Source organism: Falco punctatus (assembly GCF_963210335.1).
Source record: "Falco punctatus genome assembly, chromosome: 1".
Lineage (NCBI taxonomy): Eukaryota > Metazoa > Chordata > Aves > Falconiformes > Falconidae > Falco > Falco punctatus.
This window is the reverse complement of record NC_137580.1, coordinates 92,906,027-92,933,273: the sequence shown is the minus strand read 5'-3', so window position 1 is coordinate 92,933,273 and position 27,247 is coordinate 92,906,027. Positions and strand designations below refer to the sequence as shown.

The 27,247-nt window shown below is 51.6% G+C and overlaps 1 protein-coding gene across 8 annotated transcripts in view; it reads right to left on the bottom strand.

Moving 5' to 3' along the window:
• The window catches only part of OSBP2 (oxysterol binding protein 2), a 119,767-nt gene that overhangs the window by 19,528 nt on the left and 72,992 nt on the right, over positions 1-27,247 (bottom strand). For all 8 annotated transcript variants that reach the window (XM_080401737.1, XM_080401738.1, XM_080401740.1 and 5 more), the window contains one exon: positions 13,026-13,276. In XM_080401737.1, the coding sequence (XP_080257863.1) occupies positions 13,026-13,276 (251 nt within the window). The remainder of the gene's footprint in view (positions 1-13,025; positions 13,277-27,247) is intronic.

Here is a 27,247-nt window from a genome sequence, read left to right as displayed (position 1 = left end):
TATTTGCTTACACAGCACCAGCTCAAGCGAGGAGCCATGATGACCCTTCCCCAAGACAAAGAAACAGGCACATGAAATGCATCCACAGCCTGACATCCTCCGGGGCCACATCGTCCCCAGCTGTCAGCAGCAGTAATTAAAATGCCGCTGGCTGCTGCCGTCCACTGAAGGACATGACATGACTTACTTCTGGTCACAGCCACAAAAGCCCAGAGAGCTGCAGCATCCCCTTGGACACACGTTCCTCTTCCAGCGAAACCCCTTGCTGCACACTGTCTCCATCCCCCTGAGATGCAGGATGGAGCCCCTGGACACACTGCACCAGAGCTGGCATGCCAGTGTGGCGCTGCTGCTCGGTGTGGGGACACACATCGAAGAGGCCAGCCCGATGCTTCCAAAGGAAACAAATCCGGAAGGAAACCAGTCACGAGGCTCCTCCGGGACTGCTCAGCCAGGTCTTCTGTTCCAGGCTGGGACAGCTTTGCCACCGCTCTCGGTGACATCCATCACCAAGATGCTTTTTCCAGCTGGCTGAGCACCACCAGCTCCCAGGGCTGTTTGGTGCCACTGCAGAGCAAGGAAATGTAGCTAGGAAAACGGTCCTGGAGGAGAGGGGAGTGAAGGCAAATGGGAGACAAAGTTGGAAAGGGGAATGTCTTGCCGGGCGTGGACCTGGGGCATGACGGTGAGAACCTGAGCAGCAAGTGACCATCATGCAGGAAGGGAGGAAAGAGCAGCGACATTCACTGCGCACAACAGCCAGAGCAGGAGGCAGCACCTCGGTGGGATGCTCTCCACATGCCTTCCCTCAGGCAGAGCCACAGATAATCAGATGCTGTGCACAGGGACACATAGCTTACCCTGCTGCCACCACTCCAACCACACCAGCAGTGCCCTGGAACCCTCACACTCCAGCCATACCCAAAGAAGCATCAAGAATGATGCTCCCACACCTCGACCCACTGGGGCAGCCAAGGAGGACCAGCTGCAGCAGGAGATGGCATGACAAGGTCCCAGGACAAGCTTGGACCCAGGGAAGGAGACAATCCCTTCATGCCCCCACTCTGCCAAATCCTGACTTCAGGCAGGTTTGGCTCACTGCTCTGCACCATGCTGGGATGACTCCTGACTCCGCTCCCCTCCTGGGCCACTACACCTGTTACAACAGCCCAGCCAGTGGTCAGGACCTAGGCTGAAAGCACCCACAAGCTGCTCACCCTCATTGTCCTCCTGCCTGCTCTTGTTTCAGGTGAAGCCAGAGGTAAAGGGTCCAGGAGCCACCCACTGTTTCCCTAGTACCCATCTTACCTCAAACAGAAGCTGGGAACACCCATGGGGGAACCTGGACCTTCTGCTTCATCGCTTGCACGCATCGCTGCTTCCCACCTCCATCAGTGGGTTGTGTCACATCGTCCCCAACAGCAACACCTCTTACAAACCACACAGGATAAAGGCAGACAACCACTTTTGGTGGCAGCAATCCTTCCTCTGAGGGAAGCTGAGGAGCAAAGGGAAGACCCCACCAGCAATCCCGGAGGGATGCGACCAACTGCCTCGGACCAGTCCTGGTGCAGATTAAGGTGAGGGCAAGGGACACAAACCTGCCCCAAACTCCAGCATCCCAGGTCACCACTCATTCACTTCATTAACCCCTGGCTTGGTGATTCAAAGGTGCAAACAACTGCAACAGCCAAGCAGAGCAACACCTCGAAATCCAGCTTATAAAACCCTTATGGAGTGGCAGCTAAATTTAGTTACAGCTGAACCTGATCTGGGTGGTAAGCAAGAGACAGCCACAAATCCACATTACGCTGGTGCAGGGACACAGGCCATCCTCGCAAAGGTCAGCAGGCAAGAGCCTGCTTTATGAATGTACCACAAAGGAGAACGTAGCCCCCAGTTTGCAGGATGAAAGCAAAAGAAAAGCAATTTCCTAGTGAGCTATATGGCTGGGGTGTCGAGGCAATGCACATCTAAAGATACAGCCTTCATACAGATATCTCCATCATCATCTGCAGAGTTTACCCACCCTACAGCTCTCCTGCAGCACCAGGAAGACCAAGTCATACCCCATACACCCACATCCCCCCGAGCCATCACTACCATGACGCAGCTGTGTTTAAGCAGTGCCTGGATGCAGGTGGGGTTCAGACAGCACCAACATTTGCTCCACTCCTGCAGAACAGGGAAGCTCCTACCCCCAGCCCAGCCAGGCAGGGACAGGGCACAGCAGGGCTGTGCATGCAGGGCTTTCAGGGAGCCACCTGCTAACACCCTGGAGCAGGGTCTATCACGAGGGAAGTCACCTGCTTTCAGTGCCTCCTAGAGAAAAAGGTGATTTCTTCCTCCCATTCTACTGCACCTACACAAACTTTATCTGCTGCCCTCCTCAAAAGGGAGGGACCTGCAGAGGATGCTGTGCCCATCCCCACCACCCAGCATCCCATCCCAGCAGGAGAATGCTTTTAATCCTCCAGCACCCTAGCTGATGCCTCCTCACATACAGGGGAGATGGCAGGGTACAGGAGGTGGCACAATGTGCCCCAACTTTTGCCACAGGGCCAGAGCTGGATAGAGTTCCAAAGTCCAACTGCCAGCCTTGCAGCCCAGAGGCCATACCATTCCTCAGCATCGTCAGGGTCAGAGAGCAGTGGCCAAGATGTTCTCCTTCGCCACAAGCAAGCCTGCTTGAAAACAATCAAGATGAAGGTAAGGGTAGGAAGCAGGGCTGCTTAGTCACCCCTGAATGTCCCAAACAGTGCTTACCCCTCGTCATCTTGGCAATTCTGGCAGGTCACCAATGACTGAAGATAAAAGCAAGTTCCATCCATCTGCAGTACAGGTCCAAGGTCCCAGAGGAGTCCAGCATTACCTGCAACCAGGTGGCAGGAGGGACAGAGGTGGCTTCTCTTTCTCCCAGTTGCTGGAACAAGTTGTAGCAGGTCCTAATTCAGTGTTGGATGGTGGTGCTGTAAATCACTTGTCGAGACAAGGAGGCACGGCCAAGGTGGTCAAAAGAGCATGTTTTCATGGAAAAACACCATTGAGACTCCTCCAAATTCCCATGGAGGAAGAGGCAAGGTGCCATCAAGATCCTGCTGGGCAGCAGGAGGCGATATGTGGTGCCACCAGCTCTGTGGTCTGTCCCCATGCTCAGCAGCCGCTGCCATGATGGGCAAATTTAGCACTTTTCACACATTTGTCATGGCAAATATACCAGATTTCACAGCTTGCTGCAGGCTAACAGGAACACTGTTAACAGTCCATGGATTATCTATGCTGCTGAAAATGATCACCTGAGGTCACCCGCACCCTGCCAAGGTGGTGATGGTGTCACACACCTGTGGGTACCTCTGCAGAGCAGCAGTGCTTCTGGGTTCCTCAACGAGAGCAGTCAAAAATAGGTATAAGGAATAAAGAAATTAGGTTAATTAGCTTGAAAGTGTAAATGGTCACATCGAGGTATGCCAGATTTCTGCGCAGGGGTCTGAACCACAGGGGATGACAACTTCTCAGGAGGCCTAGCAAGGCTAAGCTTTTTACCACCTCCAGCGCGATGCTGATGGATGCCGAGAGAACGTGCTCAAACCTGTAGTCCCACCTGCCCTGAGCATCCCGAAGGAACAGTTCTGCAAATCTAACCTTGGGGAGGAAAAAACCTACCAGGAAGTGCCTGCTGTTCTGGGAGCGACATCTCCTGCTCCTCAACCAGACCCTTCCTTTGCCTGCATGGGACAAGGAGCACTTCATCACCCAGGAGTGACATGAGAGAAGGCAACTGCCAGATGCATTCAATCATCTCTTTTTCAACAGTGAATTATGCAGCAAGAGCCATCACTTCATTCATGAGGGGAAATAGTGCCTTGCCTTTTTGCATGCATCTGGTGCCTCAAAGATAAGTGCTCCCTTCCTTCCTCGAGTCATCAAAACCCTGGGACACATCTGTGCTGCTGCTTACTGCATAACAGCCCCTCCAGGGAAGGGCAATTTCTGATCCTCTTTTTAGCTCTGACCGCATTCACACCGTGTCAGCAACCCAGGTGCATGGCACGGCATAAAAATGAGTTGTTTGGATTCAAAGCAGTGAGATACACAGAGCGTTTGGACCGAGACAGGGTTAATTTGTCCTTACCCTCCACCAAAATACTCTTGAGCAGAAAGCAAAAGGGAAAATACAAGGATGAAGCTGACCTGAATCCCAAATCATCTCACACCAACAGTCAGATCGCAACAAGACGTGGTTTTGAGCAGTCATCTGCCGCAACAGCGAAGGTACCCACAGACGTGCCGGTGGCCCAAGGCCAGGCTGGCTGGACACCACCAAAGCAGCAGCACAGGGAAACATCCAGATCAACACAGACAGCTTAAATAATGGCAAATCTGTCCCAAATTCTTGGAGTGACCCTCAGCTGGCTCAAGATCATCCCAGCTGTCTGAAGCAGGAGGATGCAGACACACCGAGAGCTGCTTCTCCCTGGGGCAGGGCTGAGGAGAGCCTGAAAGAAGGTGTTGAGCTGAGCCTCATCAGGTCACACCACCACAAAAAAAAATAATAAAGTGGCATTCCATAAAAACCTGTGAGGGCAGCAGGTGTGAGTTCAACACAGAAAATCATCCTACTCCTTATTGCCTTTCTTTCCATACTTAAGTGTTACATTGGAAGGAGCTTTACATCCAGGCAAAAATGGGTGCTACAGAAATGCATGGATATAGAAAAGCCTGTTAGTGCCCCAAGGGGGAGTGGGAAGACGCCAGAGCAGAGCAGGCTCCAGCCCACCTCTTGGTGACCTGCTGCTCACACTGCACGTCGCCAATGCCAGCATCTCAGCAAGACCTCCAATGCTCACCCAAGGTGCTCACAAAACCACTGATGATCCTGTTCCAGGTGGCACCGTGCACCCCAGCAGCACCGGTTTCTCTCTGGGGACTGTGGATTCCCTCAGAGTCAGAGATGTCCAAGATGGAGATGTCCATACTCAGCTGGGAGTAGGATCTGGTCTCCTGGTCGTGTCTCTGGGAGTTTTACTACCTTATCGTGTTATTATGGGCCATCTGCCTAAATGATACAAAGACACCAGTGTTTTCCTCCATGAGGCAGGTTCAGCACTGCTTAGCCAGCCACACACACCTTGCCCTGGGTGTAGTTCCTCGAAAGAGGACCTCACCCCAGGGTCCAAAGCAGCAGAGGCAGTCCGGGGCCTGCGCTGGCACCACAGCCAGACTGATTGCAGCAAGCACCATTACAGACACGTAATCCACCTCACGCAACAAAGAAAGGATCAGTGTTAAACAGTGGCAAATCTGCCAGCCCAGCTATGTTAACAGGTTCTAATCCCGTACCCATGCAGCCTTTACGTAGGCGACTGAATCTGCAACCATCGCGTACTTGGCACGATAAAAGGAAATTTTCATTGTGGCCCTGAGAAGCAGAATAAGCCAACGCTGCCCGTGGGTTACAGACCAAAGTGATGCCAGCCGGGAGCTGTGGGCCAGCAAACACACGGGGTCTGGTTTCCAAAGCATCGCTCCCTGGTGGAAAAACAACGGAGGCATTTGCTGGATGCTTCGGCATTCGGTACTACCCCTTCCACCCCAAGCCTCGCCGAGCAGCACACAGCAGCCTCCGCTGGCCATGCCAGAGGCATGTCAGGGCACCACAGCATGCCAAGGATGCACCAGGACCAGCATAGAAGATGCAGCTGGAGCTGAGGTGGGGAGCTGAGGCTTCATGCTGGGACCTCCTGCCGTAGAGCAGCCAGCCCAGGATCGTGCACTTTCACTGGTCTCCTTTGGCAATGCTTAACATCTTCAGCTTTTCCTTTTAATGCTCTTGCCCACCCAGCCAGCAGCAGGGCCTCTCTCCTTGCACCAAAAATCAGCTCCCAGGGAAGCTCCCAGCATCAGCTCTTCCCTGGCCAGGAGGTATCTCCAAAGTGGCTGCTGTAGTTCCATCCTTCCTCTTCGCTTGCCCAAACCACCAAAACCCCAAAATCAGCAGTGTGGGGACCCTGGCAAAGCAGAAGAGCCAACACCAAGAGAACAGCCAGCCCCTGCTTTTAGCACACCTGGAGGCCTGACCCTGGCTCTGGTGGGCTTGGAGAGCTCTGTCCTGCAAACGGCTCTCATAAAGAGACATTTATGAGGCTCTCGCTGGCAGCTTAATTTCTCATCTGCCCAATGGAGCGAACTCCAGGCTGGAAGAGCATCTGTCCCCAATCGCATGGCAGGCGGCCACAGTGGCAGTGAGCAGCTGGCATTGCCCACGGGCAGTTCCAGCCCTGGGACATGGAGGAAGCTGCTTCGGTTTGTACCTCAGTTTCAGCCTCATGCAATGCCTCTGCAGCCCGCTCTGCTGTACAAAAGGTGGTGCAGGAGCAGTGGCTGCCATCAGCAGCTTCTCTGGAGGCAGCACCTCGCTATTCCACTAGTCTCCCAGTGCCATAACTTCCTCTGGGTAAATCCACAGGAAAGCCGTGCTGCCATTTCAATGTCTTCTCCTTCAACAGACACTGGAGGAAGGAGCTGGAGAGAAGCACCTTGGTGCATCAGCCCAAGTAAAAGGCGAACACAACCCTTACAATACCAGGAGCAGAACTCCACAAGGGATTAACCAAGTGACACTTTGCTGTGTGCCCTCCCCAGGTTCCCATCCTGCCCCAACGCACCAGTAACCACCAGGCACAGACACGTGGCAGCTACCCATGTGCTGTGGGCAACTGCCAGAGGATCACACAAGGTATGGGCAGGGCTCACCCGGTGACAGCACAGTGTTTTAACATCAGAGGCAATGCCTGGCTGGGCTGTCTCACGGTTCAGCAGAGCTGCTGATCAACATCAGGCACTGCTGACAGTGCAATCCCCATCTACGACGTGCTAAGCCCACCAACATGCAGCCCTGCTAATCCAGCAGCCGCCTGAGCAAAAATGCTGGAAAGTCTCCACTGAAAGCTGCAACAGAGAAGTTATCGCACTCAGCCAAAAAAACAGGAGGACAGAGCTGTGAGAGACATCATCAGGTGCTGGTGACGGATACGTCCCCCTTCCTCTTGCACAAGGCTCCGAGGGGAGCCCCAGCAGAGAGTCTGAAGCCTTCTGAGGGTCAGATGAACACTATGAGGAGGAAGAGGAGGAGGAGGAGGGGGAGAAGAAAAAGTGAGAAGCCCCAAGACATGGTGAGGATAAAGCAAGTTGTCTGCAGGAGCACCAGCTGAAAGCCCTGGCCAGCATGGAGGTCCCATAGATGCGCGTGAGGTCTAAGCAGCCACACACATAATATAATCTGGCTGGAAGGACTCAGCAACCATGGGAAATGATGATGAAGGGAGCTGGAGGAAGGCGCCGCCTGTCTGGATGGATCTGATCAGAGATACCCTCACACCTCTAAATTTAAAAAAAGCAATAAAGGATGCTCCAAAGAAAGTCACAGCAGCTTTGAGCACAGGGGCCAGGCTCTGCATCTAAACAACCCCTGGACCCCAGTCCCACTCTAACAGCTGTGCAGGCAGGGACAGAACCCAGGGTGACACCCACCACCTTCCACCACCTCCCCTGGGTAACAGCAAGCACCCACCAGTTACTTATTCATCAGCGCAGCACATCCACAGCAAAACCACCCCAGGACATGCAGACCCCTCGATGCAGCCTTCTCATCTGACAAGGATTAGGGCTGGGTTAAAGATTTAATCCCAAGGCTGGGGGTTTTCTGGGTCAGTGACATCGTTTGCAATGCGCTGATTAGTGTGCATGTTGTTAGCATAGCACAGATAATTAACATGGGCTGCATTACCTGCAAGAACAAGCTCCCTCTTCACAATCACCATTGCAATAGTCACAGGGAAGAGAAAGCCAGCCCCGCTGCAGGGTTTTGCTCTGATTTGAGGCAATAGAGCATCTGCCTGGGGCCATCGAGGGCAGTGGCGGGAGGCAATCCCTGCCACTAACAACGTAAATCCGGAGGCTGAAGCTGGAGCTTGTTTGCTGCATTGCCTGAATTAGCCCCTGTAGTATAAGGATGCACAGGGTGGAGGCTCCTCCAGCCCCACTGGCTGTATTGGGAGCAGCCCCGTGGGCTGCTGTTCTCTCCCTGCTCAGCCTCTTTGCCCCAGCTGCCTGGAGTACTATAAAGAAGAGTTCAGGTCAGTCAGCCTCCCTGTGTCGTGATGGGTTTGGGGGACCCTGAGGGACAGCATCGCACGCCCACCCTGTGCCAGCAGCTGGCTCTGCGCTGGGACCTGGCCAGGTTTGCACAGACAGCATCACCCCAACCATGCGGTCACCCCAGGGAAGATATCCCGGGGACTCTGTTTCCTACCAGCTTTAAGCAGTTTTGCAAGCACACACAGACACATACGGCAGTTAACCTATCACTAAAATAAACCATTAGAAATCACACACTGGGCTGGAGGCTGCTCTGGTGAACCTGATGCTGCTCAGAGCACATGCTCAACATCAGTCCGGTTTAACATGGCAACAATTTCAGGAGTACGGATTAATCACAGCAGCATCCCCACGGGAGACTCGGCACTTCACAAAAAGAGCAGTGAAACTGGGCCCTGGGAGGGCAGAGGAATGGCTCTGGGGAAGCACATCTTGCTCCAGCACAGGCACCCAGGAGGTCTCCAAATAAATAATTGAGCAGCTGTAATCACCCCAGCTCCAGCACTCAGACCTTCTACAACTCACCCGGGAGTGGATGCCTCCACTGGACAAATGCCACTCAGTCTCCAGGAGCCACGCATGGCCACAGGGAGAAGCTGGCTACTCCTCAAGCCACCAGCTCGTGGTACAGGGCCACCCCATAACTACTGCTGAGCCAGAGCACAGCCCCAGAGGGCTCCACAGACAGAAATGCTGCCAGGGCTGGAGGATACAGCCTCTGGAATGCTGCTGGGCATCCCGGAGAGGCTTAAACAAACAACCCACAGCCACCTTCCCCAGGGATGAAGCAGCACATATCATTATCGATCTCGCTTCTGGTTCCAGCACTGTGTTTCACATACTTAAAACCCCTCCCTACAGGTTCAGAGGGGCGAAGGATGCTCTTTGCTGGTGTCTTGGGATGCCAGTACTCCAAATGGATCTGTTCCCACAGGAAAGGAAAACCTGGGTGGGGAAGTCAGCCTGCCTCAAAGTGGGTGCCAGCATCCTCTGCATGATAGGCTTGGGTGGCCACCAGCACAGTGGCCTCTCATAAGAGCAGTCATGGAGTCCTTCATGTCCCTGAAACGGCCTGCTCCTTGCCAGCCTGTGCAGGGCTCCCTTCTTGCAAAACCTTGCCTGCTCAGTATCTCCCACCTCGCACCACACCTCTGCCCTGGCTGCCTCTCTCATCCCTCCTTGCCTGGGCTGCACCACCCAGCAGAGTCTTCTTCCACGTCCACTCCTCATAAACTTCTAGGGAAAATGCCGACTAACCCAGGAACAACAAACCAAGCCCAAGCCCTGCTGCTCTCCCAGCTCACATCCCTTAAGGGAGCACAAAGCAAGCCAGGAGAACAGCTACTGCACGCTCGCATACAGTTTGGCTGCCTCTCAGCTTCACTGTAGCAAACCCCATTCCCATTAAAAAACTATTTCTAGCACCACCCACAGCCCTGTGAGCTCTTCCTGACGCCCAAACTGGCTTCCTCAGCATATCCACATGGCCTTCCTGCCTGCTGTCTGCTGCTAAATTATGAGACAGGAGCCTTCCCTGCTCTTTGGATGAGTCTACGCAATACAGCGCAGCGCTCTTCATCTCTCTTCCTCTAATTACCCCCTTAATTTGTGGCTTCTTGTTTTCACACACCTCCCACTCCTCCCCCATGGCAGACTGTGACTTGCTTTTTTGTGTCTCCCCCTCATTGCTCCTCACAGCCCCACTGACACCAGGCATCTTGGTCCCAGCAAGGCTGAACTCTGCCACGAGTCTCACCTGGCATGGTGTTACATGAGATCTCCAGGTACAGATGGGGGCAGAGCAAACAGGTGGCTCGCAGAGGTCTGGCCTTAAATTTAAGCCCTGCAGCAGTCAGCACCTCTGTATTTTAGATCCTCACCTGTAATGCAAAGGTCCAGCACATCCCACTATGCCTCGGCCAAAACATTCCTCCATCATTCTGAGCATCACCAGCCCAGGGACAGCCCAAGCCACTTTCTCCTCCCAGTCTCCAGAGGAGAAGCACCCAGAGCATTCAGCAAGGAGGTCACCTTTGCAGTGAAGCTCTTTCATTTACATATATATTTATTTATTTCTACTTGCTTGTAGCCACTCCTCAGACATTTACATAATTGGATCACACACAGCTGGACGAAAACCACAAGCACTGGTCCTGGAGCATCCATCCCTTCACGCTGCAGGCAGCAAAGCCCAGCCCTGCCCTGTCCCTTGCCTGATGGCTGGGGAACACCAGCCACACAGATCCCAGCAGCCAGAAGCAAGACCTAAGCACATAGCCCCGGGCTGCTCCTGTGAGCCCAGCACTGCTCAGTAAAAGGGCAGTAAAAAAAAGAAAAATTAAAAAGGGCAGACAGCTCCTGGGGGTTTGTTGTAGCTGGCGGGTCACAGGTCCAACCCCCCCTAAATCGCTCCAGCATGCAACTGAAAAAGAAGCGAACGCAGCGCAATCTCGGCAATAATCGAGCAGCACTGCATGTCACCATCCTCAGCCAGCCAAGGCATGGACGTGAGCCACAGCGTCTCCTGCAAAAGCCAATCTCTGCTGCCCCGGCAGAGGCGATGCCCTGGGAGGCAGGATTTGGCTGTGCCGGGTGGAGCGGATCAGCAAGGTTTGGTGCTACAGCCAGGGCAGAGCGTGGACGCGCAGTATCCACATGCCGGCAGCAGCCTGTCACTGCTAGCTCAGTCCTCTCTGGGGAATAGCTGGCAAATAAGGGTGGTTTAATTGCTCCTGCAAGGCACTACCAGCACCTCAAAATCACCTTGTGCTCCCGTGAGACGTGTGGCCCTGAGAAGCCTGCAGGGATCGCGGTGGGCAGGGGCAGGGTGTATTTTCACCTACTGCCAGGAGATGGCTTGACTCCATGTGCTTCCCTGTAGCAATGTTTTGTCTTTCAATACGGGAGATTTTGGGACCTTTGCATTGCACAGAGCAATGCCCCCACCCCACGAGACTCCCTGGGCAGGGTGCACGCAGCAGTCGCAGAAGGCATCATCCCATACTGAAAAAGGTAAATCAAGGTGCAAAAATCTGTGCAGGAAAAGGCGACAGCAGAGCTGGGAGCACCACCGCACCATGATGGGGTCGTCAGGCTGTCAGACCCCTTCCCTCCTGGTCCCCAAGACCTGTTCACCATCCTCTTGCCTTTCTAATCCATCCCCTGCAAAGTATCGCTGCTTCCTTCGGGGTCAGCATCCCCTGCCCACAGTTCTATCACCTCCCCCTGAAACGACAGGCTCAGCAGGAAGCTGTGACAGCCGTAACCAAACCCCTGGAGCTGCCACTCTGCTCCCATCCTGCTTCTTCCATGTTTCAGCCCTTCCCCTTCAGACATCTCCTCAAGATGTTCAGCCACAAGCTGAAGTACAAAAGGATGCTATTAAAAACAGACCTTTGACACCCACCTGAAAACAAAGGCTTCACTCCCTCCTTGGCCCCTCTCACCTGCTCAGTGTTTTGGACAAACCACCTTTCTACCATTTTTTCCCTGCACAACAGTTTTCATGCTATTTTCCACCATCCAGACAGCCTAGCTGAAGCTTTCATCATGTCACAACCACCACAACCTCCTCCTCTCTGGGCTGGACATAGCCAATATTGCTCTGCTCATCTCTTCCCAAAAGGCTGCCAGAGAAATCCTCTCCCCAGCAATTCCTTGCCCACATCCCGTCACTAGTCTGCCTCCTAACAGCAAACCTTGGCAGCACTGAGGGCTCCACCATCACCTCCCACCGCTCGCAACACCGCCATCCCCACTCCAAAAACTTTGACAAACTCTCCACGGGGAGTGTGCTGCACAGGCACCCCCAAAACTGCTCCAAAACACAAAACACCGTCTCAGGAAACCCTTTCCCCCCATGGCTACAAAATCCTGAGTGGAGACTGGGAGGATGCTGCAACCGCAGGGCTCCCAAGTACCCTCCAGCTCCCATTTAAGATTATTATTATTTTTTAAAAGGCCACATAAAAGAACACACGACCTCCTTTTGCTCAGGGCTGGAACAGCACAATGACAGCACTGCTCCATTCACAATTCCCCGAGCTCTGCTTTCACATATGATTCCAGCTCTGTTCGGTTTTTGGGCTGTTGTTGTTTGTTGGGGTTGGGGTTTTTTTGCTTTAAATATTTCACTTAGTTTTGCTCTCTCTTCCCCTCCCCAGGGAATATAAGGCTCCTCAAGAAGGGTCATCTCCCTGCGATGGAGGCAGATTCACCCCACAAACAGAAGCTGTCCAAAAAATAATCAGAAAGCATCACACTGCACAAGGCAGGGAGCAGCGTTGGTGCCAGTACACGCTTCACAACGTCTAACCAGCCGGGCTGGAAGAACACAGCCAGCACGAGACAGCTCTCGGACCCCGCCAGGGTTAAATTCCCCCATCCTGTAAAACACAAGCAGCTTTACAGAACTCTGTGAGGATGTGGGTCTGCCTCTGCAGCAGGCAATGGGCTCCGAATTGCTGTGCCAGTCACAAAACCACCCCCAGGAACAGCAGAAAGCCCCTCTGCACTCCAAACCGCCTCATTACCCAGCTTTACATCCAAAACATCCTATTTTGGAGCAGAAAGCGCACTGTAAAATGTAACAGACCTATATCTCAGGTCTCTCTCACGCGCGCCCATGCCCGCTTCCCAGGCTGCAGCTTCCCAACTTCCCATCCCCACGCCGTGGTGCTGAGCCAGCACCGAGCCCCAAGCTGTGCCCCAGCCCCGTGAGCCAACACACAGCTCCTGCAGAGAGCCAGTGCACAGGGAGTAAACGGGGCCGTGCCAGGGGGAAGAAGGACAATGGAGGAAGAGGAGGAGAAAACACACTTCTCCCTCTGCCTCTTCAAAACCGTGGTGGCTCAGCCGGCAGCACTTACGTTGATCATAGCATTGGAGGTGATGCGGAAGAGCGTGGCTCGTTCATTCACCGCCTTGATCTTCTCACCGCTCTCGGCTGGCAGCTTCAGGTTCTCCAGCTCGCTGAGCGAGCGCTGCAGGGCCGCCCCATGCTTCGCGATCAGGTCATTGCAAGTGCTCAGATCCTCCAGCTTACTCGAAAGGGTTTTCAGCGTGCCATGCAGCTCGCTCTTGTCTGACTGCGAGGCGGGCTCCTCATCGCCCGAGTCATCTGCAAAGGGAGGGATGGAGAAAAAACAGTTTCCATGGTTACTCCCGGACCGTACTAACCACCATGGCAGCGGGCAGGGGGACCTCCTGCCTCCTCCCACACGCAGGCAGCTCTGCCAGGGCTGGGGGTCGTGGCCACCACGCTCCCCAGGAGCAGAGCATGGTGTGGAGCGGCAATGTGGGAGCACCACCCTGAGCCCCAAGGCATCTGAAGGACTCCTGTGGCTGTCACCAGGATTTGGTTCAGGGCTACTAAGGCTGAGTGATGGGGGGTGGCATGGGGGGTGGCGTGCTGGTGCTACTGGCAAGGGTCACATGCCAAACCTCTCTTTTCCACAGTGTCAACTCACCCTGCACCAGAAGTGAAACTCACGGGAGCTCTGCAAGGTCTGCTTTGGGCAGGATAAACTATTTCACCCAAGGGAAAGGTCACAAAGACACAGGGGGGAGTAATAGCCTTTATCCAAAACCATCATCACATCTTCAGAAAGCAGAAAACTCCGTGATCAGCATCTCAGGTACAGCAGAAACTGTTATTCCTGCAATTTCAGAACACCTGGATGTCTTAAAACCAGAAAACCAACTGAAAACCAACCAAAAACCAAGCAGTGAGTATAAAGCAGCATTTCTTCTCATCATCCCACCACTCCCCCAGGGAAGGCAGAGGAGGTGAATCGCTCTGAGGGGCAGCATTGCCCCAAGTAAATAAAAAACGCAAGAGCAGAGCAGGTCCTGCACAGCACCTGCACCCCATCCTTAGGTTTAAATTTTATCAAAGGTTTCTCCAGGTACACCCCAAAACCACCAAGGCAGCAGAGCAGGGAGCAGCCCCTTAATTTCCCCTCCCTCAAACATCAGTCTCTGGATTAAAAAGAGATGGGGACCAGCAAAACTTGCCTGGCAGCTTCTGGGTGAACCAGGGCAGGTATGAGGATCTCCTCTGAGTCAGCCAGGCTGAAAGACATTGCAACGCTGCAAAGCACAGACCTCGGGGATGCCTCACTTACAAGGGGTGCAGCACATCCCCTTTCTGGGCTGCAAGGAAAGGAGAAAAGCCCATAGTTCACTGTTGTGTGGGTGCTTGGGTTTTATTCCTGGCTCATTTATAAGACCTTTGGAAATGCTCTAGATACGGAGAGTGATGTTCAGCCATCACACTTGTGGCTACGAAGCTACCCAGAAAGGATCTCATGGGACAAAGAAGTGTAGCCCAGGGATAAGATTTATCCTACACAGCAGGATCTACCCCAGCTGCCCTGCTGGGGCAATCAAAGCCCTGCTGGGAAACAGGGCACAGAACAGAATGCAAGTGGCTCATGAAGCACCAGGGCAGTATCTCCCAACACAACCATTTGGTCTGTCCATCACCCAGCCCCAAGCATCCACAGCACACAAATCTCTGACAAACACAAGGAGCTGCTGTTAAAGCCAGGAGACAATACAGCTTGTGGCCACCAAGGACAAAGGACTATCAGAGCCAGCATTCTCAGCACCCATGGGAAACCAACCAAGACCTTCCTGAGGAAGGTGAACAGCCGGCCAAGGTGCTGGGAGCAGGGCCGGCTCCCACCAACAGCCTGGGGAGCTACTGAGCGAGCTGCATGGCTGGTGGACCAGCACTTTGGAAACACACGCCACCAGGGAAGTCTCTGGCACAGGTGGAGAGGACAGGTAGGGGGAAGAAAATGGGAGCATGCAGGTTTCAAAGGGCTCTGTCCCAGGAGGATGCACAGAGGTACCATGACAACGGGCATGGTCTTACACCACAGGCATCCTGTACATGCCATCTGCAAAAGATCTAGCAAGAAAATTTAAGCCACTTATCCACCAGCAAGGAAAGTAACCAAAACCTCCCTAAGGTCCACTTTCTGTTTCAAGTATTTCCACAGTGCATTTCATCTTGGGGCACACAAAGGCGCTCTGAATCCCTGGCAGTGTATACACATCCTCCTGAGCTTTGAATATTGTCTTTGTACCTGCCCTGAGCTGGTGCATCTGCAGGACAGAGCACACTGTACCCTGCAGTGCCCAGATGCTCACTGGGAGATGGACATGGTGCTGCTACTGCTGCTTAGAGCCACCCCCACAAGGCTTTCCAGGGCAATCTTGGGCAGAGGTGTGAATCCACCTCCTTTCACGGTCTCCCATGCAACTTTCCTCTGCCATCAAATACCGCATGGGCTTTCAGCAGACCTACTGCACAGCAACACAAGTTCCACCTTGCAAGACTCCATTCACAGCTATCGCCTCTGATCAGGCTGTTAACCTGCTCCACTTGAGCTGCAAGGTCCATGTGCTGGTCCAGGAGCTCCATCCTGGGGCACTGCCCTCAGGCCATGACACCACACACCCCAGCAGCATCTCCACAGGCATGGATCCAAACACAGCCCAGATCTCAGGCGTGCAAACTGCACACAGGGTGGAAACAGGATGGGGGTGGCGTTTACACAGCTCAGCCCAGCCAAAGCCACCTATTTCGAGTCCAAGAGCCCCTTGCTCTCTCCAGACACCCACCTACGCTCTCCCCATGAGCATCCCAGCAGCCCCTCCTGGGCTGTGCAACCTGCCTGTGCTCCAGAATGCAGATAGGAACTACCCTCCATAGCATCCAGGATCCGATCACTAATGATGCCAGTCTTTAACAGCCAATTTATAATATATTATAGTGTTTTATGACAGTACCAGATGCAGAAGTCAAACATGCTAGCTCAGCTTTCATTGCAAACACAAGTCAGGCATGTACCACCACTAATTATGTCAAAAAACACCATTAACTCTGTGGGACTCAAGGGGACAAACCAAATTTGCAATATTTCTGTTTGCAGATATTGGTAATACTTTCCAACGATGTTTTTACCTGTTAAAAAGCTGCAAAAATTGTGCCAAGCAGGAAGAAGCATCTCTTTGCCTGTCCTGAGGCAGTATTTAACCCCAAAATCTCTCAGTCTCACTTCTTCCCCCTTTTCTCCTTATATAAAATGCTTTTTCCCACCCAGAGAAGTGCCACAGGGCCACCCTGAAGCCCCGGCTCCCATGGGCTGTTGATGGTCCATGCTTCCCAGAGCAGATCCTGAATCACCTTTCCCAAATGCAATCCCAGATCACAGCCTGAGGATTTCCGCCCATCATTAAAACGCTCTGACACAGGGACAGCACTGCACGGCGACAGACGGGCTCCATCCTTTGCCAGGGCATTATTTCCTGCCTGTCACTGCCCGTTTACCGAGGCTGCAGTAATGATCCCTGCCTCTGTGCTCAGCTTGAGGCAGGAGGCACGAACACAAGCGTGGCCCATTTATTTTTTTTTATCACTGTGCAGAATTACATAAATGCTTCAAAACCCAGGAAAAAGGGGAAAGGCACCTGGGTCAGACCACACGAGTCATGATGCTGCTTATCCAGGCTGAGCTAGTTGAGCTGAACATCCCTCGCTGGCTGCTCCAGCTGCCCCAAAACTGCCTGCACTGCTCTGCCGGGATGCTGGTGGGGTGGGCAGCAGGATCCCACCTTCCCCCTCTTGCCTGTGCAAATGGAGGAACAGGGTGTCAGACCCTCTGCTGAGGCTGCAGGCTTCAAACAGGATCTTAAGGCTAGAGGGTCATGGTGTACCCATGGGGAGCAATATGCAACGCTGCCACGGGAACGAAAGCACAGCCAACGCAAAGGACAGAAACCTCATAACCTCCACCTGTCCCCAGTAAGCACATCCCCATAACCAGCACTGCCTCCGCACCCAGGACACACAGAGACCTGGACAAATTTATGCTTCTGTGACTCACAGTAAAATAAAAATATCTCAAGTAACATAATTTGCTGTAATTACCTCAAATCAAAGCACAGGAAGAAGGAAACACGAACATCACAGCTACAATCAAGCCAGAGCAAGTTAAAGCAGAAATGATCATGCAAAGCACCCAGACAACTGCACGGCCACCCCACCAGGGTGAAGCACTGACATCAGTTCTGAGGATGGGTTTCCAAGCCACAATCAATACCAAAACACCCCCCAGCACTGAAATACTCTGCCTCTTACCACCCTTGAGGCACCAGCACAGGCCAAGCACAATCAACCAAGTTCCCTGAAACTACTCATCCCTCACTTTGCTACCTGGGGTTTTTCTGACTGTAAAGATAGTCACTAGTGAAATCCTGGCTCTGGAAAAGCCAGGAGGTCGAATGAGGTCTTGGCTTCACCTACAGATGCAGCACCAGAAAAAGCATCCTAAAAAAGGGCCAGGAAAACACAAACTGCAGCCCCACAGGGACCACTAGAAGAGCAGTGCGTGCACTTACAATTATTTTTTTTAAGTTATCCTCATGTTTCCCCTGCTCCATCCTTCTGCACCTGCTCCACACACAGTGCTCACCGGAGACTTTAGCATCCTCCAGTGCCAGGCTGCCACCAGCACACTACTCTCCAGCCCCAGGAAGGGAGGCGGGAGGACCAGTGCTGCTGTACTTCTTTCTTCTAGAAGCTCGGGAGAAGGCTGACCGAAGCCAAAATACACAGGAACACATATCCTTCTGTTTCCTCAAGCAACCAGCAGCCTCTCAGATCTGCACCAGCTTTGGTCCATCAGCTTGGGGCTAAGAGCTGCCCCAGATCCAGGCAGAAGAGCCCTGCTTCCACACAACCTCCACCCAGCTTTTGGTTTCTTGGTACCACCAGGACAACAACCACAACAAAAACTCTCCTGCCTGTCCCTGTGGCACAGTCGAGAGGGTAGAGGACAGGGTTGTCCAGGGTCTGGACAGCCCCTTGTTTCCCCATTTAGCAGAGGATGGTTGCAGGGATGCCACTTTGTTGTGGCAGCACAAGACCTACCAACTCTTACAGTTACTTCTGGAGGTTATCTGTGAAGTGCTGGAGGAGAGAGGAGCAGCAACATTTGTTCTTATTGCTGAGGATAAAGTATTCACTCATCCAGAGAGGTGAAACAGCCGCAAGCCATTGCCCGGAGGTCTTTGCTTGGAGCATGGCCAAATGCCACAGCATTGGGGATCCTTCCCTTATTCAAGCTTTTGTATCAATTCAGCCAGGAAAAAAACCTGCATTTTGCTTTGCTAAGGCTGGTAAAACCCCTGAAGGTCAGAGAGTACCCACAGAGAGGGAGGGAGGCTCTGTCCAGGACTCCTCATCTGAGGACAAAGACAACAGGCGATTTGCAGAAGCGAATCTGCAATGGGCCCAGCAAAGTCACACCACTTGGTGTGAGAGCCATCCAAATGGGGAGTTTCCTAACCGCAGTGATTCAAGATCACAAAACATCCTGGAAGTTGAAGAAACTTATATTCCTAAATGCTTAGAAGCTAGGGAGGAAGCAAAAATGACTCCCAGCTGTTTTTTCCATCCCTGGCAATGGCTGATAGGTTCAACTTGGAAGACACCTGACAAGGGCAAAACTGTTCTTCACCAAGGCCACTGCAATGCACGAGATGCCAAGCCAACGCAGGGCAGCATCCCTCACTGGCCCAGCACGGCTCCACCACAATGGGAGAGCTGGCAGAGCAAGGACTGCACGAGGGCGATGGTGAGGAACACTCAGATGCCCAGGCGCTACCCAACAGACTCCTGTTGCAAAACTGTCCAGCACAGCAAGTGCATCCCAGCCCAAAATGAGTTTTCATGATGGCTTTGAAGGGGGTTTCCAACACAAGCAGGGTATGAGCAGGAACCAAAACCAGGGCCGTGAGAACTTGCTGAGATGGAAGATGCTCTGTGTTCATTGCCTCTGGATGCTGCCCTCACACCTTTCACCAGTCTGGCCCTTTTGGATCCTCAGCTCCAAGCCCAGGCTGCTCCCAGCAGCTCCTAACTCAAATTAAACCTCAAACCCATATCCACTAGTGGGGCAGGGCCAGGGTGTACAGGGGGCTGCGTGCTGCAACCAGCAAAAAGCCTGGAGGCTCTGCAGAAGCCAGGAAGGCATCCCTGCTCCCTTCACACAGGGAAGATCCTTCAAGGACACAAATACTATTTTAATACATGGTTTCCAACCACATCACCCTCCAATGCAGCCCAAAGCACACCCTGCCCCTGCAGAGGGAAGGGGCTCTGCGATGGATCCCCCTCCTTCAGCGAAGGAGGACAGTGGTGTTTCGACCTGACCCTCGTCCCTCTCTCTCTGTGCCAGGCGCCAGCTGGTGCTGCCAGCAGCAGCTCTGCCATCTGCTCTCCACAGAAGAAAGATCCTCCCTAAAGCAGCAAACCTCCAGTGGGTTGGCAGGGGGGCTGCCCAGCCTGGGACTCCCCATCCGTGCCGATATGCAGGTGCCCCGGGACACCCTCAGGGAGCAGCACATCCCCAACTCGTGAGCTTCACCTTGGCTCACCCTGCTCCTCGATACAAGCCAGGTTTATAATGAAAGACAGACATTTAGCAAGAATTCATGTCACTCTTCTACAGCAAACAAAAGCTAACCAAGGAAATAAACATGAAAGGCTAGCAGCAAATATTTGCCAACAAATTGCAAGGTTCCTCTCAGTCCTGTGCCTTGGATGAGTCAGCACAGCTTCCACGGCATCATCCCAGGCCTCCCTGCCCTCCCGAAGCTCAAGTGTCCCCTGGAGACCTCCCCGTGCCCCAGTAGCACATAGGGACAACCAACAATTTGAATCCATCCCCGTCTCCCTCCTGCAGCCAAGCTTTGCACCAACCATGGACTGCCCATGGCAGGGCCCACCGCTCGGTACCAGCATCTCTGGAGGCGATGCCTGCTGGGACCCTGAGCCAGAGGTGGCCCTGAGGTGGAGGTTTCGGGCTGAGCCAGCATGCAAGGTATCATCAGCCACGTGGGAGCACAACCCAAGCCCAAAACCGCTGCTTTTGCCCTCTCCCTGCAGCATTGGGCAGGGCTACCATGACGTGCAAGCATGGCAGAGCAGGGCTAGCCCCAGGCAGCACAGTAACCCACATAACAGCTACCAAACTTTGCAAAATCCTCCTCTCCCTCTCGCACCAGCAAGATTTTACAAATGCAGTTGCTGCTTTACAATCTTACAATGCACACAGGAAAGATCTGCAATCAAAGCCTCTAACACAAGAGAGACAGATCACCATTAACAGCAGCTTTTAATCAGTCTCCTCTCCAGGAACATGCACCTCTCGTGTTTTGCACACACTATGCACGCTAAAAACATGCGCCGCTGCAAGCAGAGTCCCTTCATTCCCCATCTCATACTTTGTTTTGACTTGTGAACCAACTTAAAGGCAATCTGTTGTGATTTGTATTTGTAGGGCACTGGCATGAAGCAGTTGCTATAGGAACAGCCAGCCTCACAGTAAGCTGGGAAGATTATTTTTGGAGCTGTGATGCTATTTAATCTATGTAAAATGGATCGGCAGCTATCAGTCATAAGCCTCTTCGGGCTTGTTTCTCAGCTCAGAGAGCAACACGAAACCTCAGCGCCCAGAGCAGCATCTCACAAGGAGGCCATTAAGTCAGAAGTTCCCTTTACACCTCCGTGTTCTGTCTCTTAAAACTTCCCTCAGTTAACTATTTCCCATGGCTTACAATTTCTCCAGAGCTGGTGGAAAAGCTGCTGGCTGGAAGCACAATGCAGGCACTTCCCCATGCTGGTGACACACCAGGGCTTTGCATTGCCCCCCACGACGAAACCCCGTGACACGGTGCCCACCGAAGGCACTGCCACACAGCACACCCACCCCAAATCATTGGGGAGACCTGGAGCAACCCCAGGGTGCTGCTGCTCAAGGCTGGGCTGAGTGCTGTCCCCAGGAGCAGAGCTGGGAAGAGCCTTTTGACAGGATAAACCAGGAGAAGGCAAAGAGATTGAAGGGTTCAGCGTTAAGGCCTTTTATTCCAGAATTCTCAAACTGTACCTGCAGTCTGGCTGTGACATCTCCATCCCAAAGCACCACAGCTACACAGCACCCCATCATGGCTAGGGGGTGCAGTTAATCCCTGCTTACCTTCCTCTCCAGGTCCAGCACAGATGCTCTCCTTTTCCTACATCCCACACCTTCCTTCTTAACCCTGTGAGTGGAAAACTTTCTCTTCCCAAATATCCTTGCTTTCAGAAAAACACCTCACCCTTCCTACATCACCTCGAAACTTCTCCTCCAGCCTCCTGCAACCCTGAGCTGCCCACACACCGTCAAAGCCTCTGGAGCCTCTCAAAGGCTGGGCTGGCCCTCTGCAAGAAATTAAATCTTTCTGCTGGTAGCAAAGGATAACAAGCAGACAAGGAGGTGAAAGTGTGGGATTAATATTGCAGGAGCAAAGGCAAGTCAGACTGGCTCCTGCACCACAGAGGTGCAGAGCTTTGCAATGCCCAGCACCTACCAAGGAGCCCCGTACAACCCAAAAGTAAACTGTGCGCTGCACGCTGTCCTCTGCATCCTGTAGGTATACAGGGAAAAAGAGACCACCAACTCCTGTCCACAGGTAAAACCATAATGGAACAGAAGGAGCACTGATGACTTTATTACTCCTGGGCTCCCCCAAAGCCACCAGCAGCCACAGCAGTGAACACAGGGCATCTCAGAGTGCTGCTGAAGCAACTGGTGGAGCAGCATCAGTGGTTTTAATAAACCTCACAGCGCTAACAAGCTTCTCTCAAAGTGAGAACCAGGAGAGCCCAGACCGGTTGCTGTCATACTCTCCCAGGTCTGACAGGCAGCATATTTAGAGGTTGTTTTCCCCATCCCTACGGAAATGCTGCAGCACATGTCCTTCCTATCACGCACTGCCATGTGGTGACTCTGGGACATGATTTTGCCCATCTGGGGACAGCAGGCTGCCCACAGCCAGCCCAGGCAGCGCGCGCAGGCTGTAATAAGCACCAGAGATTCAGGAGCTTCCCTACCACTACAGTTTCCAAGGGGAAAGTCAGCAATGGCCATGCCCCACCTTGTCCGAGCTTTCTCTCCACAGTTGTCACCAGAGATCTATTGGAAAGTCCAAAGAGCCCTTCATCATCTGAGACACATCCCCTGGAAACCTCCCCAGTCCATAGCTCAGAGGATTACAGAAACAGGTGACTCAAAGCTCTTCTTCCACCTCCTTGTCTTTAGGAGTTGATCCAACTTAACTTGTTTCTGATGTTTCCAGAGCACCAGCATGTGAATCTTGTCACAGATAATAAGGCTTCCTACCAGAAAAGCAGAGCTTTATCTTTACCAAAAAACAAGTCTAGGCTGGGTTCTCATGTCAGCATTTATCACCACTCCAGGTCACTGCAAACACTCAGCGCCCAAATTTATTTGCAACACTTAAAAGGAGGTTGTGTTCCAATGCCTACACACTTCTCTCACCTGATTTTGGGGGTCTCAACAGCAGACCTATCCCCCAGCTCTCACTGCCCACAAGGAAGCTGCTGGGAAAGGAGCAGGCTCCGGAGCCACTGCCCACTCCTCTGGCGATCCAGACAGCTCACATACCTGACTTTCAGATGTCTGACGCAGGCTAAATTAATCTCTGCTGAAGTCTTACTTCCTTCTTCCCTTTCCACGGGGAATAAGAAAGCGCTGGACATCAAATTGCTGCCCTGCAGGGGATGGTACCTGTCCTGGCTGCCTGGAGGAAACCTCAGCCAGGAGGACAGGGAAGGACTGCACAGGTCCAAGGATGCTCAGGGTGATGCAGCGTGACACGCAGACCCCAGGCCAAAACCGTCCCCTGGCTGAGCCGCTTGAGGTGGGTCACAGACTCTGCCTCCCCCCTGCCTCAGCTTCCCTCCTGCTGCCACCGAGAGCCAGTGTCTGGGAATCATGGTACATCTGCGGGGTTTGGAGAAGATGAAAGGAAACACAGAGGGGGGACAGATGCGATGAACAGGACACAACCTAACTGCAAAATACCACGTGGAAAGAGCAATTTTTCCCCCTCAGCCTCTTTTTTCCTCAGTTCTACCTCTAGTGCACTTTCTCTTGCCTTTTCTGTTACCTGTCTAGGAGTTTTGTATCTGAACATATGAAAAATATCACTCGTTTGGTAAATGACTTTTTTCCTCCAGCAGGCAGAATGTAGGAGGTCCATGAGGACAAGCAAGCATCAAAGCCAACCTCTGCTGTGGCACTCCCAAACAAAACTCCAAGCCCTTGATCCTCACAAGCGCTTCCCCAAGCAACTACCACAGAAACCCATCCCACCTCCTTAGCAGACTCCCTATTTATCCCAACATCAACTAGTCTCCCTGCTGATACCAGGGGTTTGGTTCAGAAATGCCAGCCCTTCCAGCCTGGGATTATCCAGATCTCTTCGAAACGTTTATCACCCGTCATTTCTCCACAAGAGCAATTTCCACATTGGCTCTAGAAGATGCATCTGCTTTCATCACTTTTAATAGCTATGAATATTAAATAGAAATGGGTATCTATATTTAATAGTTGGGCTTGGCTGCCAAAAGATTTTTACAGCATCTGCAGATGCAGGCACAGGCAGTACTTTTGTGGTTATAAAGAATTACGCTGGAAATTAATCATCAAAATAGTACAACGAATAATCATTCATACATCATTCCAAATCTGGGTGATCACTTAGCAATTATCACCAACCTGGCAGGGCTATTTCTTCTCCCTGCTAATGCAAACGGAAGGCTGTTCAAGCAAATAGAGGCCTAAAAATACCAAACACTGGCTGTTTGTGACAAGCTGTGATATTTCTTGAAGTCACATTCAGTGGAAGCAGGTGGTGGGCACGAGTCAAGGGAGGATGACCCCAACCCAGCGATGGGGGTCCACTGAACAAATCCACAGCTCAAACACCAATGCTTCTAGCAAAACACCCCGTCAAATTTGCCTGATATCTGTAAGCACCACAGAGAGAAGCGAAATTAATAAATTCTGCAGAAATTTAAGCTTAAAGACTTCAGCGGCGTGATTTAGATTGGCCCAAGGTTACCCAGGGGGCTGGACCAGAGACCTCCAGACTAAGTTACTCCCCAACTCTATACTTAGTTGTACTTTGTCACTTGTAATAATTGCTTTTGATTAACAAATTGGATGTAACACCAAGTTGCAATAACAAGGGAAATTCAATATATGTATCTGGTTAAAAATGAATAGGTAAAATAAGTAGGATACAAAAATAGGCTTAATTTTTGCAGACTTTCTTTGGCTGATAGCTTGGACAATACAGCATCCTTCTTCCACCAGGACATGCTGAAATAAAGAAGGTAAGCAGCTTCTTTTGTTTTGATTTAAAACATTTTACTACCATCTCTATATTTCTGTAATTCTCATTTCCTTAATACTTTGGTGCAGCTGGTTGGAGTCACACCTAAGGGGAGAAGTGGTGCTTTAATGTGGCCCTAGTGCTTGATTTTTTGGTAAGCGAACACTACAATGACACAAGAACTGAAAATACTCTGAACACGAGACCAAAGGGATAAAAAGCAGCTGGGGTTAATCTCTCTGCCTCGCAAACGGGATAAATTACAGCTTACATGGAAAGTAATCAGGCAAATACACACCGTTACAACAGGGAACATGTCCAAGGGAGCCAGAACCCCAGAACAAAGGTACCAAGGCTGATCCCATGAAGATGCCTCCTTGGAAGGAACAATGCTCCTGAGAGGAGGCTGCTCAAGCAATTTTTTCCAAGGCATCAGAAAGCTGATGCAAACAAGGAGGCCAACCGAAATATCGATAGGTCTTGACCTGCTCTGGCACCAGCCCTTCACCATTTTCCTGTGACTGAGTCTTCTGCACTGAAGACGACCAGTTTCAAGGAGTGAGCAGTCAGCCCCATCCTGCCTGTTGCACAGCTACCCATCCGAGCCATCAGCCTGAAGCAAAATCCACTTTGTAACAGGAGCTGCCTTGGTGCGCGGGCACCCACCCGTGTGAAAAAACTGCTTGCTTCAGTACAAGCAGACCCTATGCAAAACTTTTCGTCCATGCTGCAGGAATAGCAGAGGACCACATTTCAAAGAAAAACACACACCAAGTTTCATTTTCAAGGTTCGACTGGCAAGAAACCAGCATTTGTCCCATTACAGCACAGCACCATACAGGAGACCTAAACCCATTAATTTCTTTTGGCAAAGCTATCCTTGCCATAAGGGTCTTGAAACCAATGAAGTCACACAAGGGATGAATTTTGACCCATCTTATGGTGACAGCTTCCTTTCCTATGAAAAGCATATTAAAATACAAGCCTGAATGGACAGTAGACATACCAGTCCATTAATGCATGTAAAGGACTTCTTGTTTCTTGAAAGAAAAGCAGTGGGAAAGCACAAAGTATTTTTATTATAATTATTGCAGCATTCCCAGTCCAGCTATTGAACATTTTATTGCTGCAATTAGAAAATGATGATGCTACCAGTCAATAAGCCTCAGCAGTAAATGCTGCACTTTATCTGGATTGCAGTCATTCTCTCTTTCCGGCACATTTTCCGATTACCCAATTGCCTGAAGAACTCCAATAAGCTGATAAATTCGGCTACAAAGACATACGGATGGGTTTAAAACACACCGAAAGGCAGGGTTTAATCTCAAAATAAGATTGACACATTGGAGAAATGGAGACTGAAACACAGGACATAAATGCAAGACACCACACTATATCAGCAGGGAGAAACAACCCAACAGATATTGGGCAACTGCCTGGTTAGCAGAAAAGGAGCCAATAATCATGGCTTATTATAAATCCGATATAAATTACAATACAATTTCTAAAAGCAAGCTACAAAAGCAAATAAATTCAGGGTTATAGGCATAGAAAAGTCACATCTGAGATATAATTTCCAGTAAGTCCCCAGCAGCCTACAGCTGGTTTGGGATACTGCACTGCTCAGACAGATGCGCACCATAAAAAGACACCCATGAGGACAACATTGGGGCTGGAAAACACATCCTGCAGGGGGAGACCGAATGGAAGGGCAGTGTTAAGTACAAGCAAGAGAAAAATCAACAGGAGACACGCTAACAGTCCACAAATAACAACTTTTATAAAGTATAAAAGGGACTGATCTGCTCTCCATGTCCATAACAGATGAGAGAAGCAGCAGCCACAAGGTTCAGTGGTTGCAAAGACTCTGATATTTGGGACAACTGCCTGAGCCCAGGGCCAGGGATGCTGGCGAGGCTCTGGACAGGGACCACAGTACTCTGGGGACAGAACAGCAACCACCCGTGAGCATCACTCTGATGGAGCTTATCCTGCCTTGGGCAGAGAGGGGAATTCAACAGGCTTCTTCCAGCCTCGTCTTGCATGATTCTGTGATTTGACGGGGGCTAGGGGGGTAGGCTAGAGATCACTCAGGAAGCAAACTTGCAAAAAGCAGCAACTACAGAGGTCAGCTACAGCATGAGCCAAACCTGGATCCTGCCAAGGTGAAGAGGACTCACCCCTTGCCTTTAGACATATAGATAGATTTGAAATAGGATGAAACATAGGCAGGCATCAGTGCTGCTTCCACAAGTCTTTCAAGTGGATTTCTTCAAAAGCTTTCCAAAACTCTTCTCAGCAGCAGCCAGGAGGACTTTGCAAGGAGATTCTGGTTTGCTGGTTTTTGGAGAGGGTAGAAGGGGTTGGGCTTGTTTTTTTCCTCTGTCCTTTGACTACACTATTCTGCTCTTCATTTCCATTGGAATAAAAAGTTTGGCAGCCACCAGAACTACAGAGCCAGACCTCAAGCCTGCTAAAGTGGAGTCACAGGGCCCGAAGAGCAGAGTTGGCAGGGAATACAAGTGGAGATAAAAACGAGCCCAGCTGATGCTTTTGTGAAAATGCTGGAGAACCAAAGTTAGCCCTGCAGGATGCGGCCAAATGTCCCCTCATGTCCCCTGCAGACAATTCTAAATAGCAATGAAAAAAAAAATTGGTGGTGAAGGTGTGATTATAGGGAAATAACCGCTCATTATCAAATAACTGGTGGCTCATGCTGCGCATCTCATCACCAGAAAATAATTTATTTTTTTTTAAGTTTAGAAGGCCTGATAAAAATAGAAACTTTTTCATTATATGCTTAGAACAGCAATGACACACAAAGTACTGACCT